This window comes from Phacochoerus africanus, chromosome 3 (genome assembly GCF_016906955.1).
Source record: "Phacochoerus africanus isolate WHEZ1 chromosome 3, ROS_Pafr_v1, whole genome shotgun sequence".
Taxonomy (NCBI): Eukaryota; Metazoa; Chordata; class Mammalia; order Artiodactyla; family Suidae; genus Phacochoerus; species Phacochoerus africanus.
In genome coordinates, this window is record NC_062546.1 from 178,063,844 (window position 1) to 178,078,390 (window position 14,547).

Here is a 14,547-nt window from a genome sequence, read left to right on the forward strand (position 1 = left end):
TTAAACTTCTTGTGTCTCCATTTCCTCATCTCAAAAATGGGAATTGCAGTATTGTAAGTACTGACAGGGTTGTTCTGAGCAATAAGTGAGTTAATATATGTAAAATTGCTTGGAAGAATGCCAGGCACATAGTAAGTGGTAGCCTTTATTATTATTTCATCATAATGCTCATCATGGTAGGTGGAGTAGCAATGCCTTAACAATCTCGCCTTAGTGGGTTTTTGGTTTTGTTTTATATCAAAGCATTTCACTACAGGAATTATCTAATGAAATAATCTGTTAAATTGTTGAATTGTAAAAAGAGTGCAACATGATAGCTTGAAAAGTGCCTGGAAGGTTCATGCTTCACCCCAGATCTATCTCTTACAGTGCTTGTAACCTAACCTCCCTGAGTATCTCTCTGTCTTTAAAATGGAGATAAAAATACCACTTTACAGGGCTTCAGAGTGGGGAGTAACTAAGAATGTACATAAAGTACCTATTTCGTATTGGGTGTTTAGATATATGCTTCTATTCTCAGCCCAACTTTTAGCATCAGTACAAAAAAATTTTTTTTTGTGGCTGCCCCTGTGTTATGTGGAACCGCCAAGCCAGGGATTGAACCTGCACTGCAGTTGCGACCTGAGCCACAACTGCCCCAAGCCAGATCATTAACCTGCTGAGCCACACAGGAACTTCCAACAGGATTTAAAAAGAGATAAATTATGTGGGTAATCTACAGAAGCATTTGCTTTTGTTTTCTTTATGACGCTTCTCTGCAGGCAATGGAGGATTATGCATGTAAAAGAGCTTTGTAAAGGGAAAGAAACCATAAACAAGTTCTTACATGGTTTATTTTCCCCTATAACTTAAAACACACTTGCATGGTACGTAGAATGTTACGGACGGGATTTCGTAAACCAAGGAGTGCCATATTATTCATACATGTGATAAGATGCTTATAGTAACAAATCATACTTATTATAGACATTCAGAAGATGAAAATTTTCCTACAATAAGAGTAGACTAGTCCCATAATTTACATGGATATAATCCATTAACTATTGAAATGTAAATTCAACCTTGTCATAAGGTTCAGATATCGAGGAGCTAAATAAAGATGTCACAGTCAGAAGTGATCTACTTCAGAATCCATGGATGGAATGAGGTTAATTTCCTTGGTTTAAAACAATCTGAGAGTGAAGACAGATGTTCAAGGTTAAAAAAACTAAAAATAATAGAAATAAGACTGAAGAAATTAAATATGCTGCAGTAGAACAGAGCTATTAGAGAAAAAAAAACCATATCTTTCTATTGGTTAAAGAAATTTAATTGAAAAAATTAAGTTCTAGCACTGTACTTTATAAATGGAGAAACCACTTCAAATTAAGGCTCTCTCTCTCTTCCTCCCTCTCTCTTTCTCTGATTAAGACAAAGGCAATTATTTAACACATGTATAAAAACTCGGGAATCCTGTCTCTCCATGAAAGCACCTGAGCTATTCAATTGCCCCCTCCCTTTGCTTCTCAAAATAACCCTCTGCTCTATGCCTGTAGACTTGAAATGGTACCCAGCATCTGAAGGGAAATTATACTCCACCGTGACAGCATGGCCAGAAGTAAAACAATGGCACGTGGGGACACTCCCCTGGTCTCTTGTTTTGTGATCGGGTAAATCACTTTGTCTCTCAGCTCCAGTTTTCTCCAGTTCAAGTGGGGCATGTCATCTCCACTTCTCATTGCTACCGATCCTCTGGTAAAGATGGGACTGATTTGAATCTTACCTTAGGTGCAGCTTAACGTGGTCAATAAAGCACCTTAGGGGCAGCTTAATGTGGTCAGTAAAGGGTAGAGCTGGAACCTTCATGTAAAGGTAGGTGACCTTGGGCAAGTTAAATTGCCTGTTCCTCAGTGTCTTCATCTGTAAAATGGGTCTAGGAATATACTGTGAGGTATTATGAAGTTATTGTAAGTGTTAAATGAGTTGATAGATGTGAAATGCTTAGAACAGGACTTGACAGATATTAGGCATCAGGTGGATGTTACCTATTATAATTCTTAGTATGACCAGTTTTTTATCACTTTAACCTACTGAGTTGGACTGAATCGATGAAGAAATCTACACTGATAACCTAGAAATGCTAAGATTTTTTAATCAATTCTTTGATTTCTCTTATGATGTATGCCAGTAGATATCTTCTTTCAAGGTTTCAACCATCTATTAAGATGGGTGTTTGACTTGAAATGAACTTAGGAAATAAAATACTTCATATAACTTATATAATCTTATACAATTTGTGGTGACATTTTATCCATCTTTGCAGCTAAGAGAAGCTCTCCTATCAACAGTCAGAGTCAGACCTGTGAATCACCAAATCCAGACACAAGACACCGAGAGGTGAGTGTGTTATAAGAAGAAAGGTGGTCATTCTTTGGACATAGCGTTATACGAAGGTTAAGACATGACTAGTGCTTTATCTCAATGGCTAGCATGTAACATTCAATAAATGTTAGTTATCATTATTCACCCCATGTTAACCAAAATATCATCTCATTCTCAATTATTGAACCCCCTAATATTTGCTAGGCAACCCTAATATAGGTGCAATATTACTATAACAGGGCAGGAGGAAAGGAGGCTTAAGATATAGTCCTACCCCTTAAGTAAAGTTTAATGAGGAATCAAGACTAATCCTCATAAAACAAAAGATGCATAATAACACAATATAACAGTGTAAATTCATCAGAAAAGAAAGAAATGAAGGCTAGGGTAGTTCAAAGCCACATAGAAATGTATAGTGTCATGAATTTAATATGTTGTTAAATGACCTGCTTTTACTTCCAGTTCAATATGTGCAAAATCCAACTTGCTCTTTCCAGCCAAAATTGGATCCCCTCTTTTCAACTCATGCATTACTGCCAGGAGTATCATCATCCTTTTTACCCTCAAACTGGAAATTTTGGAATCCTAGTACCTCTTCTCTTTACAGAGTGAGTGCTAAGTATAGACACTGATTTAGAGGCTGTTATTTCATCTATTTTAAGATGTACATTTTTTCACTTTAACATATTTGGAATCTAGTATATTTCATGATCTTTGGCCTCTTAAAATCTTCCCAGTCTGGCAGAAGCTGTGATATGATTGTTATTCTTGTGCAGCATAAATTTGGTCATTTTCAGCATCTAGGTTTGCTGAATCAGGGTCAGCGGCTTAGAAGAATATGTCAGAGGGGAATAGTGAAGTGCTCTATTAAGAAATTATCCTCTTAGAATTCCCATTGTGATTCGGTGTGTTATGAGCCCGTCTTGTATCCATGAGGATGCAGGTTTGATCCCTGGCCTCACTCAGCGGGTTAAAGATCCAGAGTTTCTGTGATCGCTGTGTAGGCTGCAGCAGCAGCCCAGATCCCACATTGCTATGGCTGTGGTGTTGAGCTCTGATTCAACCCCTAGCCTGGGAACTTCCATATATATTGGGTACAGCCCTAAAAAGCAAAAAAAGAAAAAGAAAGAAAGAACACGCTTGACACAGAGGAAGTTATTCCGTGGAAAAATATATATCAATAGTTCTGAGTTGAAATTTCAAAATGTGAAAAATTTTAGGAATACCTACACCAATCTACTTCACTTATATTTTCCTTTTTTCATTTGCATGGGATGAATATATAATCCAAAGTTCTGCATAAATAAGTTTAGGATATATATTATAAAATTAAAAGTCCTCACTGATAAGAAGTGTTCTAATTTAATTAACAAGATCTTTTCTTAATTGTATGTAAGATAATGGTGTATCAATAACTGAAGACATCTTAGATACAGTGAAATATGTAAATTTCATATTTCAGTCTCTTTAATCCTCTGATTTGATTTTTTGCTGAGTCATGTTGTTTTCTCTTTGTCATGTTGCTCAGATGTGCTCTTTATTCTCTGTGTCCACTGTTCCCTTCTAAAAGTCCTCATAACTAGACTACAGCTGGAACCACCTGTTGGATTTTCTCCCTTTAGCCTCCCTCACTTAGCCTAAAAATCAATTAATAATGCCTGCCTGGGGAGTTCCCATTGCAGCTCAGCAGGTTAAGGACCCTGCATTGTCTGTGGTCTCTGTGAGGATGCGCTTCTATCCCTGGTGTTGCTTAGTGGGTTAAGGATCTAGTGCTGCTATGGCTGTGGCATAGGCCGGTAGCGGAAGCTCTGATCCGACCCCTGGCCTGGGAACTTCCATATGCTGCGGGTGAGGCTCTAAAAAGAAAAAAATGCTTGGAGTTCCCATTGTGGCGCACTGGTTAACGAACCCGACTAGGAACCACGAGGTTGTAGGTTCGATCCCTGGCCTTGCTCGGTGGGTTAAGGATCTGGCGTTGCCATGAGCCGTGGTGTAGGCCAGCGGCTATAGCTCCAATTCGACCCCTGGCCTGGGAACCTCCATGTGCTGAGGGAGTGGCCCTAGAAAAGACCAAAACAAAAAACAAAAACAAAATGCCTGTCTAATCTTCCTAAGGCATCATTTATTTATTAACGTGTCATTCTGCAGTGGTTCCCTGTATCCAAGGCACTGTCTTTTCATCACTTCCTCCTTAGGAACCCTTAGTGAATCCCATCAACCATCACCTCAAGACCAGACTCTTCCCCCTGGCTCTCTGTGCCTTCCACCACTTGGCATCCCCTTCTTAAGTGACCCTGATTACCCCTTCTGTTGGTTAAGCACTGTGCCCCATATGCAGTGCATGCAATTTCAGCCTTGGCGTCTTGGCTCAGACTCTTTCCTCTTCCTGGAACATTCTTTCCTCCCTGTTGCCTGTTTAAATTGTATCTTTCTTTTAGGGACCAATATAGACCTTGACTCCCCATGAGCTCTTTCTAATTACTCTAAACCTACACTGTCAGTAGGATAGCCACCAGGCCCGTTTGGCTATTGAGCACTTGTAATATGGTTAGTTTGAATTGATTGAGTAGCCTGGATTGGTGGTGTTAAGTATAAAGTGAACACTAGACTTCAAAAACTTTGTATGAAAAAATTATAAATATCTTATTTATAATATTTATACTGATGACATGTTGAAATGATAACTTGGGATTAAACAGAATATATTATTAAATTTAATTTTTACTATTTCTTTTCACTATTAACATATGTGTCTCCTAGTTGTGGCTTGCATTATACTTCTATTTGATGTGCTACTGTAACCTGTATTTACCTGTTTTAAAACTTAACTCTAAGCTCTTGATTTCAAGGTTTAGGTTCATCCAATATTTTTTGTAAATCTCCTAAACATCTAACATGAAACATACATAGTATGTTTCATGCTAAAGAATTCTTTGGTCAAATTCGGAAGACTTACAGCATTAAATTTCTAGCTATATCTGTCTTTCTATACACGGTGGTTGAACAGTGCTTTTTTATTTTACATATGAAAACAAATTATAAGGGCTAAAATGTTATGGGTTTTTATCCTTTAGCAAAGAATTTTATCTGTTACAGCAATGAAAAGATATTTCACATTACCTAGGCAGAATTACATCTATCAACTAAATGTAATTAAAATAAGCAGCTCTGTAAGAGATTGACTGAATTTGTATTTGCAAAGGTCATTGCATCCAACTGGAAAAAATGTATTACATCCCCCCTCTGATGAGTAATGGAAAAAACCTGAACTTTGTGCTTTCATTCTCATGTTTGGCTTTGATTTGATGAGCTCTTTCTAACCTGACCCTTAGTTTCTGCCTCATGCTTCCATTCCGTTCACTTCTATATTGGCGTATCTGTGATGAATTGTTCGTTTGAAGCTCTTCTCTAGTTACTGGGTACAGAGATGAAAACGAATCAAGGGCAAAATGAAATAAAGGATGTGGAAGAACTTAGCCTAATACTTAGAATGACACAGGGGCTCTCTAGAAACCTGTTTCCATTCCCTCTTAGATGCAGGCAAAATCCCTTTGTCTATGGCATTATATTTATGCTGCAAAAATTTTAATTTAAAAAACACTATGTGTAATATGATAGATAATTCTAGAAGATATGCCTGAAGGGAAAAACAACAACAGCAGCAATAATACCATTCTTCTGTCTCCACCCCTAAAAGGGACTCCAGGTGGTCTGTGAAACATTCCAGTCAGATTCCATCTCACCCAAGGCCACCATTTCAGGCTGCCACCGAGGAAACTCCTTTGATGGAAGTCTGTCCTCCCAAACTTCCCAGGAAAGGGGACCGTCGCATTCCAGGTACATGATGGCAATGTTATGGACAAAAATGTATCTCTAGTTCCCCCAAATAAGCATTTCTAGCTGCTTCTATAGCCTCTGTTCCTTTAAATGTGTAAGTGCATGATATATGTATACATAATCTCGGTCAGATAATAATTAGATTAGTAATTCCAGAAATGAGCTATGAATAGCTCTCATTTAAGCATACTTGGGTGGAAGTGGGAAGACAGGTCTGATTTAATGAGATGTCTGAATTGGATAATATCTTAAATAATTAAATGCGGGAACTCAAATGATGCTATCAAAAGATGATGTTGCAGGGATGTGAAAGGATCTTCTTTAATGTGTAAAAATAGTTTATACCAGCAGAACCTTGGATTAAAACTGCGAACTTCTAAAGTACTTACAGGGAATTCAAAAGTCTGTTCTTTGCAGACATTCCAAGGCTGCCCCTGTTAGCTTGTGTACAGAGTGAATTTGCTTCCCAATGCCTTCCCTAGGGACGAACATAAATCCACTTCTTCCTTCTCCCCTGTGAAATTATGAAGGCCTAGAGCCTCGAAGTTGCCTTGTTCCGTATCTTTAAACTCCACCTAGAAAGGGTGAGTCCCTGAGACCATTTGAATATCCCTGTTCTCAAATGAGGTTACTCTCTAGTAGGTAGTATTCTAAAGGAGGTATTTTTAAAATAGTTTTTTGAAGTATACTTTACATACCATACGATTCACTCATTTTAAGTGTACAATTTAAGGATTTTTAGCAAATTTAGATAATTATACAACTATCAACAGAATTCAATGTCAGAACATTTCCATCACCCCCAAAACATCCTCTCTGTCCGTTTCAGACACTCCCGTTCCCATGCCCTGATCCTATGTAGTTGCGGTTCTAGATACTTCAAATTGATGGAATCGTACCATCTGTGGTCTTTTGCAACTGACTTCTTTCATTTAGCATAGTGTTTTAGATCATAGCATGTACAAATAGCTCATTCCTTTTTATTGCTAAATACTATTTTATTGTATGGATGTATCACCTTTGATCTATCAGTTGATCAATGAACTGTTTTTACTTTTTTGTCTATTATGAATGAACATTCACATACAAGTTTTTGGATAGGCAAATGCTTTTTTAATTCTGTTGGACAAATACCTAGAATTGGAGTTGCTGGGCTGTATGGTAATTTATGTTTAATTTTTTTAAGAACTATCAAGCTGTTTTGCAAAATGGCTGTCCCATTTTATATTCCCACCAGAAACGTATGAGGGTTCATTTTTCTCTATATCCTTGGCAGAGCTTGTTACTGTCTTGTTATTATAGCCACTGTAGTGGGTGTGATGTGGGATCTGATTGTGGTTTTAGTTTACTTTTCCTTAATGACTAATGATGTTAAGTATATTTTTAGCTTTATTAACTATTTGAATATCTTCTTTGGTGAAATATCTATTCAAATCTTTTACACATGTTTTAACTGGGTTGTCTTCTAATTATTGAATTGTAAGGGGTTTTATGTATTCTGGGTACAAGTCCTTATACTACCCCCCACTCTAGAAAGAAAATTCGTAGATATTTCCTCTCAGTATTAACTTGCCTTTTCATTTGACAGTTTTGAAATGGCACCAGAATCAGGCCACATGGGTGTAGTGTTTTGATTTTTGCGTTTTTTTTTTTTTTAAAGATTTCTTAGAATTGTTGAAAGCATGAAGCCCAATGAATATAATTGCTTTTTTTAACCAAAACACTATGTGTTGTGCTTTAAAAAAAATACGGAAATAATTTATCTTTTCATCTTTAGTTTGGACTTTAAAAGCAAGTGGCTCAGTTGAGTGATCTTTTGTTGGCTGGGAATGTAAAATTTTGACAGCAGCTTTAGTTGTATAAACAGGGGTTGTTTATATTTATCCACATGATTTACTGCACCAGGCCAAGTGCTGATGATGCATACTTAAAATTTTATCATGTTTTGGAGTTCCTGTCGTGGCGCAGTGGTTAACGAATCCGACTAGGAACCATGAGGTTGTGGGTTCGGTCCCTGGCATTGCTCAGTGGTTTAAGGATCCGGCGTTGCCGTGAGCTGTGGTGTGGGTCACAGATGTGGCTCGGATCCCATGTTGCTGTGGCTCTGGTGCAGACCGGCAGCTATGTCTCCGATTCGACCCCTAGCCTGGGAACCTCCATATGCAGTGGGAGTGGCCCTGGAAAAGGCAAAAAGACAAAAAAATAAAAAGTAAAAATAAAAAATTGTATCATGTTTCATGTGCCAGGAACCCAGTAAGGATAACCAATCCCATCTCCTGTCTCCTTGCTAATACAATAACCATGTTTTAACCACTTGGTACTTTCAACCAGGAGGAAGTTGGTACTGTCAGATGTGACTCATTTCATCTTTAGATAACTCTATTCAGTGGCCTGTCCTTTTGATATTTGACCAAATTTTACTTTTCTGTAACTTCTGTCTATGGTTCTTGTATTAGTTTTGTATTTCTGTGTAACAAATTACAACAAACTTACTGGATGAAAAACAATACACATTATTTCACAACTTCTGTCTGTTAGAATTCTAGGCACAATTTAGCTGAACTCTCTTCTTCAAGGTTTTACCAAACTGGAATCCAATGTCAGGATGGGCTACAGTGTCCTCAACTGGCTTGACAGGGGAAAGATCCACTTACAGGCTTTTTTAGGGTGTTGGCAGAATTTGTTCCTAAAGGGTGTAGGACTGAGGCCGGTTTCCTGGCTGACCCTTGTTTGGGGGCTGTGCTCAGTTCCTAGAGGCTGCTGACAGTTGATTGCTGTGTGGCCCTCTCCACAGGCTACCTCACAACATGGCAAAACCAGCCCTGGTTTTATTTCTTCAAAACCAGCAAGGGAGAGAAATCCTCTCAGATTCTAGTCCACTTTATAAAATAATCTAATTACAAAAGTGACATCCCATCACCTTTGCACTATTCTGTAGTTTATAAGAAAGTCAAATGCCCTGCCCATACTCAAAAGAAGAAGATTATAAAGGGTGTGACCTTTATCAGGTGGGAAACAGGGGTGGCTTCCCTAAGTGTGTCCACCACAGTCCTTTTGAATGTGTATAAATTCTTTTCACATTAGTGTTTTCACTTATTCAAAAGTTGCCATCATGATGACCCCTCCACAAACCAAGGCTCCTATTTTATCTGGTGATAACAACTCTCTAATAAAGTTATCAAGGGTGTAATTTAATCATATTTGGGGGAAAGGAAGTTCCTTACAACACAAATTTTAAGATATTAACAGAACTAAAAATAAAAAATAAAAAAAGCATTTCCATCGTGGCTCGGTGGTTAGTGAATCTGACTAGGAACCATGAGGTTGCACGTTCGATCCCTGGCCTTGCTCAGTGGGTTAAGGATCTGGCATTGCCATGAGCTGTGGTGTAGGTTGCAGACACAGCTAGGATCCTACGTTGGTGTAGGCCGGTGGCTACAGCTCCTATTGGACCCCTAGCCTGGGAACCTCCATGTGCCATTGGTGCAGCCCTAGAAAAGGACAAAAAAAAGAAAGATATTAACAGTAAGAACTACCTGTTATTAGACATCTTCCCTGTGCAAAAAAACAAAAACAAAAACAAAAAAAACAAAAAAAACAAAACCAAAACAAACTGAAAAACAGTAGTAGGCTCTTTACAATCACAGTTTTATCTAAATTTTCATGCATTCTTTCATTTCTATCTTTTAAGTGTATTTGAGACACTAGGGTTGTATCATTGTCAATGTTCTTATATTCAAAGGGTTCATTTCTAAAGAGAGAGATAAAAGAGTAAATGCATGAATAAAGAAAGCTGTTTTCAAGTTACTCTATGAAGATGAAGGCAAAGCAAAAGGGTGGGAGATGGGCTTTTTTTCAGAGACCCAAATGAGATGGAGACAGCCTCAGGAAGACATATCCAGGCAAAGGGAACAAGTCTAAAGTCTCCGAAATGAGAATAAGATCAGTGTGTTATGGGAACAGAAGGAAGGCCAGTGTAACCAGGGCCTAGTGATGAGCAGGAGGGTCACGTATAAGGAATCAAATCAGAGAGGTTATTAGGGGTCAGATTATTAAAGCATCAGGAGGCCATGGTAAGAAGTTTGAATTTTGTTCCAGGTGTGATGAAAAGTCATTAGAGTTGTTTGAGCAGCGGAGTGACATTAACTGTGTTATATTTTTAAAAGATCACTCCAGATAGTTTACAAAAATAGACTGGGAAGGCAAAAATAGACACGGAGATACTTGCTGAGGTCCAGGTGAGAGAGGGTATGGCTTGGTTAGGATGGTGGTAGTAGGGCTGGAAATGCTGAGATGAGGTTGGAATTGGAATATATTTAAAGTAGAGCTGACATGACTGGGGTTTGGGGAGTGAGAAAAAGAACAAAATTAAGGGAGTTCCCTTTGTGGCTCAGCAGTTAACGAACCCAACTAGGTTCCATAAGGATGCAGGTTTGATCCCCCGCCTCACTCAGTGGGTTAAGGATCCGGCGTTACTGTGAGTTGTAGAGTATGTTGCATACGTGGCTTGGATCCCATGTGGTGTGGCATAGGCTGACAGCTGTAGCTCTGATTCAACCCCTAGCCTGGGAACCTCCATATGCTGCAGGTGTGGCCTTAAAAACAAACAAAAAGAACAAAATTAAGCCTAACTTAGATTTTGGACTTGAGCAACTCCAAGTCATTGTTAAATTTATAATGCAAGGAAGGCTAAGAAAAATCATATATAAAAATATTCTGAATCTGCTTACTTCTACCTATCTGGATGTCCACCACCGTTGTCCAAGCCACTCATCACCTCCTGCCTGGAGTATTGCAACAGCCTGCTTATTAATCTCAGTCACTCTTGTCACCACCTGATATAGGACATAAAGAGTCATTAAAAAATTAACCATGACATTATTTATAGTTAACCTCTTTCAATGGCTTCCCACTGCTATCAAGATAAAAATCAAAGTCTTTAAAATATCCAAGGCTCCACATTATCTGCCTGCTATCTAGTTCTAACATTGTGTAATCACTAAACACCCCATCACTAAACTCCAGTGTTTTCTGAGTCCCTCACCTGCATCCTGCTTCCTCTTAGCTCTGAGATTTGGAGGATGTTATTCCATCTGCCCAGATGATTTTTCCATCTCTCTTTGCTTAACCAGCTCTTCATTCTTCAAGACTCAATTTAAATATCATTCCCTTACTTCCTCAAGAGGCTTTGGCAGATGTTGAATACAGTCACAGAACCCCTTGTTTTTTCTTATGGTACAAATGGCAGTCATAATCTAAAGACTTATGTAATGATTTGTCTGATAGCTGTCTCCTTCATTAGACTGTCCAATCCATGAGCAGAGGGACCACGTCTCTTCTATTCCTTGCTCTATCTAATGCCTGGTGTGTGGCCTTAGTGAAGGGTACTGAATAAGCCAATGCGTTTAAGGAGTTTTCACAACAGCCATGCAAAGGGGACATTGTTCTTCCTTTAAATGAAGAACTGAAGCATAGGGAGATGAACTGATTCACTCAAGGACACACAGCTAGGAAGTGGAGGAGCTAGATTTGAGCCCAATCTAGACACTGTCATGGTCCACACTCTTCACTACTCTCCCATGAGAAGACAGGTCCTTAGGAGGATCACAGTGGAGTTCCTATAGCAACCTACCATCTCCTTAATTATGTTTTTGTAGAAGCCTCTTTTCTTCTTGATCCCTCATCAAAAAAGGAAGTGTTGTGGCTGACATAATTAGCCATTTTCAGCAACAATTGTATAGGATCTCCTTCTCCTGACCTCTCCCAAGTGAAATTCAGCCCTTATTTGGTCTTTATCTAACTGAAATTTGTAGCCCTTTAGCCCTGGTGGCCACTCTGCCCTTCCTGACACTTCCTCCTTGATTTTTTTTTTCACGTTTTACTTTTTTTTTTCCCCTTACCTCTCGAACTGGATCTTTACAGACTTTTCTTTCACTTCTCTCCTGTGGCCCTCCTCTTCCTGCTCATGTTCCCTCTCCTCTCACATTCTCCCTCTGACTGGTTTTATTCGCTGCCATAGTTTCAATCACTAGTTATAAGCCGATGACTCTCAAACCTGAATATCCAATCTAGACAACTCTTCGATGCTCCAAACCCAGGTAATTAAGAGACTAATAGGAAGCTCTTCCTGTTCCTCCCAGGTACCTCAGACTCAGCCTGTCTAAAACCAAATGCATTCTCCTGTGTTCCCTAATTCATTAGATGGTACCACTATCAACCCAGACATCCCAGTCAAAAATATGAGATTTCCTCCACCCCAAGTCCTTTACATCCTACTTTCTTAATATCACTCAAATCCTCTCCTCTCCAACCTCATAATCCCTGCCTTAGTTCAGACCCTCATCATTCTCTTCCTTCAATTTCTGCAAGAGATCGTGACTGGTATCGCCACATTCAGTGTTGCCTCTTTCTAGTCTGTTACCTATGTAATATTACAAAGGTGATTTTTAAAAATGCATGTCTGATCATTCTATTCCCTTTCTAAAAAATTTTCACCCATAGTTTTTAGGATACATTTCAGACTCTTTAGCCAACATAAGTAAGTCTTCACAATCGTGCCCAAGCTTACCCTTTCCCACGTCTCCCTTGCTACTTCTCTTTCATGCTTAATTTGGCACCAAAATCTGTATTAGCTAAAAATTGGTATACAAAAATGACTCAAATTTATCAGCAGCTTTAAAGGAAAGACATATATTATCTCACATAATTTCTGAGGACCAGCAGCAGTCATCTAAAGGCTTGAATGGGCTAGAGAGTCAGCTTTCACAGTCACTTATGTGGCTGTTGACCAAAGGGTTCAGTTCGTCAACATCTAGCCCTCTTCATGGGGCTCCTCATGACCCGGCAGCTGGCTTCCCCAAATCAGATTATCCAAGAAAGAGAATGAGGCACCAAGATGGAAGCTTTATTGCCTACTTCTATTATAACCTAATAGAAATAATTAGAAGCTTCAGTGTCTTTTTCTTTTTCTTATATGGCCACACCTATGGCATACAGAAGTTCCTGGGCCAGGGACCGGATATAAGCCATAGCTGCAACCTAGATCCTTTAATCCACTGAGCCAGGCCAGGGATGAAACCTATACTTCTGCAGTGATCCAAGCCACTGCCATCTGATTCTTAACCCAATGAGCCACAGCAGGAACTCTGCTTCAGTATCTTTTCTTTTTTTCATTTTCAAAAGTTTTATTGAAGTATAGTTTATTTACAGTGTTGTGATAATTTCTGATGTACAATAGGTGATTCAGTTATATATGTACACACATCTATTCTCTTTCAGATTCTTTTCCCCCATAGATTATCACAGAATACTGGGTAGAGTTCTCCATGCTATACAGCAGGTCCCCATTGGCCATTCATTCCATATACCTCAGGGTGCATATGATAATCCCAAACCCTAGTCCATTGGTAACCATAAGTTTGTTTTCAAATCTGTGAGTCTGTTTCTGCTCTACAAATAAGTTCATTTGTATACTTTTTTTAATATTTCATATATAAGTGATAGCATATGATGTTTGTCTTTCACTAACTTCACTAGTATGATCATCTCTAGGTGCATCCCTGTTGCTGCCAATGGCATTATTTCATTCTTTTTTATGTCTGAGCAATATTCCATTATATATGTATCTTCCATGTCGTCTTTATCCATGCAGTGTCTTTTATAACCTAATCACTGTAGTGACACACCATCACTTCTGCCATATTCTATGTATCATACCAACCAACCCTAATACAACGTGAGAGGAGACTGTGCAAGGGCGTGTGTACCAAGAGGCAGGGATCATTGGGGGCTATTTTAGATTACAACAAACAATAATCATGATAATGGTACATCATTTTATATATGATAATTGTGAGGACTATATATCTACATTTCTTTGTATTAATTAAGTATCTTCATATTCCTTCTTCACTAATTCTGTTCTACACAAATTCCAAAGAGTTTAAACGTAAGTGATTTCTTACCTCAAATATTATGCTTCTGCCTGACTTCAGAAAATTATGAAAATAATATTAGGGTGAAATATGGGCATCATAAAATACCCAGGAAATTATATTTCTTATATCATTTTCTCAATCATAGTAAGCACTTGAAATTTGCAAGTATAAATAGCAAATCTTTTTTTCCTCTGATAAAATTCAGTGTTAATGGCTGTATTCTGATTCGCCTATAAAGAAAAAACAAAGCCAACTGTGATGTCCAAGGTTTCCTCTTTGTAGAAGGACTTTGTTTTTCCCCTTCTCTGATATTGCCACTCTCAATCATCTCTGTACATATGCATTCACTGACACGTGTACACACACAGTCACCCATAGCCCACACACACCTACATGTGTGAATTAGATATGA

General features: G+C 38.5%; 1 protein-coding gene across 3 annotated transcripts in view; it reads left to right on the top strand.

The window, feature by feature from the left end:
- The window catches only part of UNC80 (unc-80 homolog, NALCN channel complex subunit), a 223,869-nt gene that overhangs the window by 15,357 nt on the left and 193,965 nt on the right, over positions 1 to 14,547 (top strand). For all 3 annotated transcript variants that reach the window (XM_047773388.1, XM_047773387.1, XM_047773389.1), the window contains exons 6-7: positions 2,303 to 2,376; positions 6,059 to 6,198. In XM_047773388.1, coding sequence (XP_047629344.1) covers positions 2,303 to 2,376; positions 6,059 to 6,198 — 214 coding nt within the window. The remainder of the gene's footprint in view (positions 1 to 2,302; positions 2,377 to 6,058; positions 6,199 to 14,547) is intronic.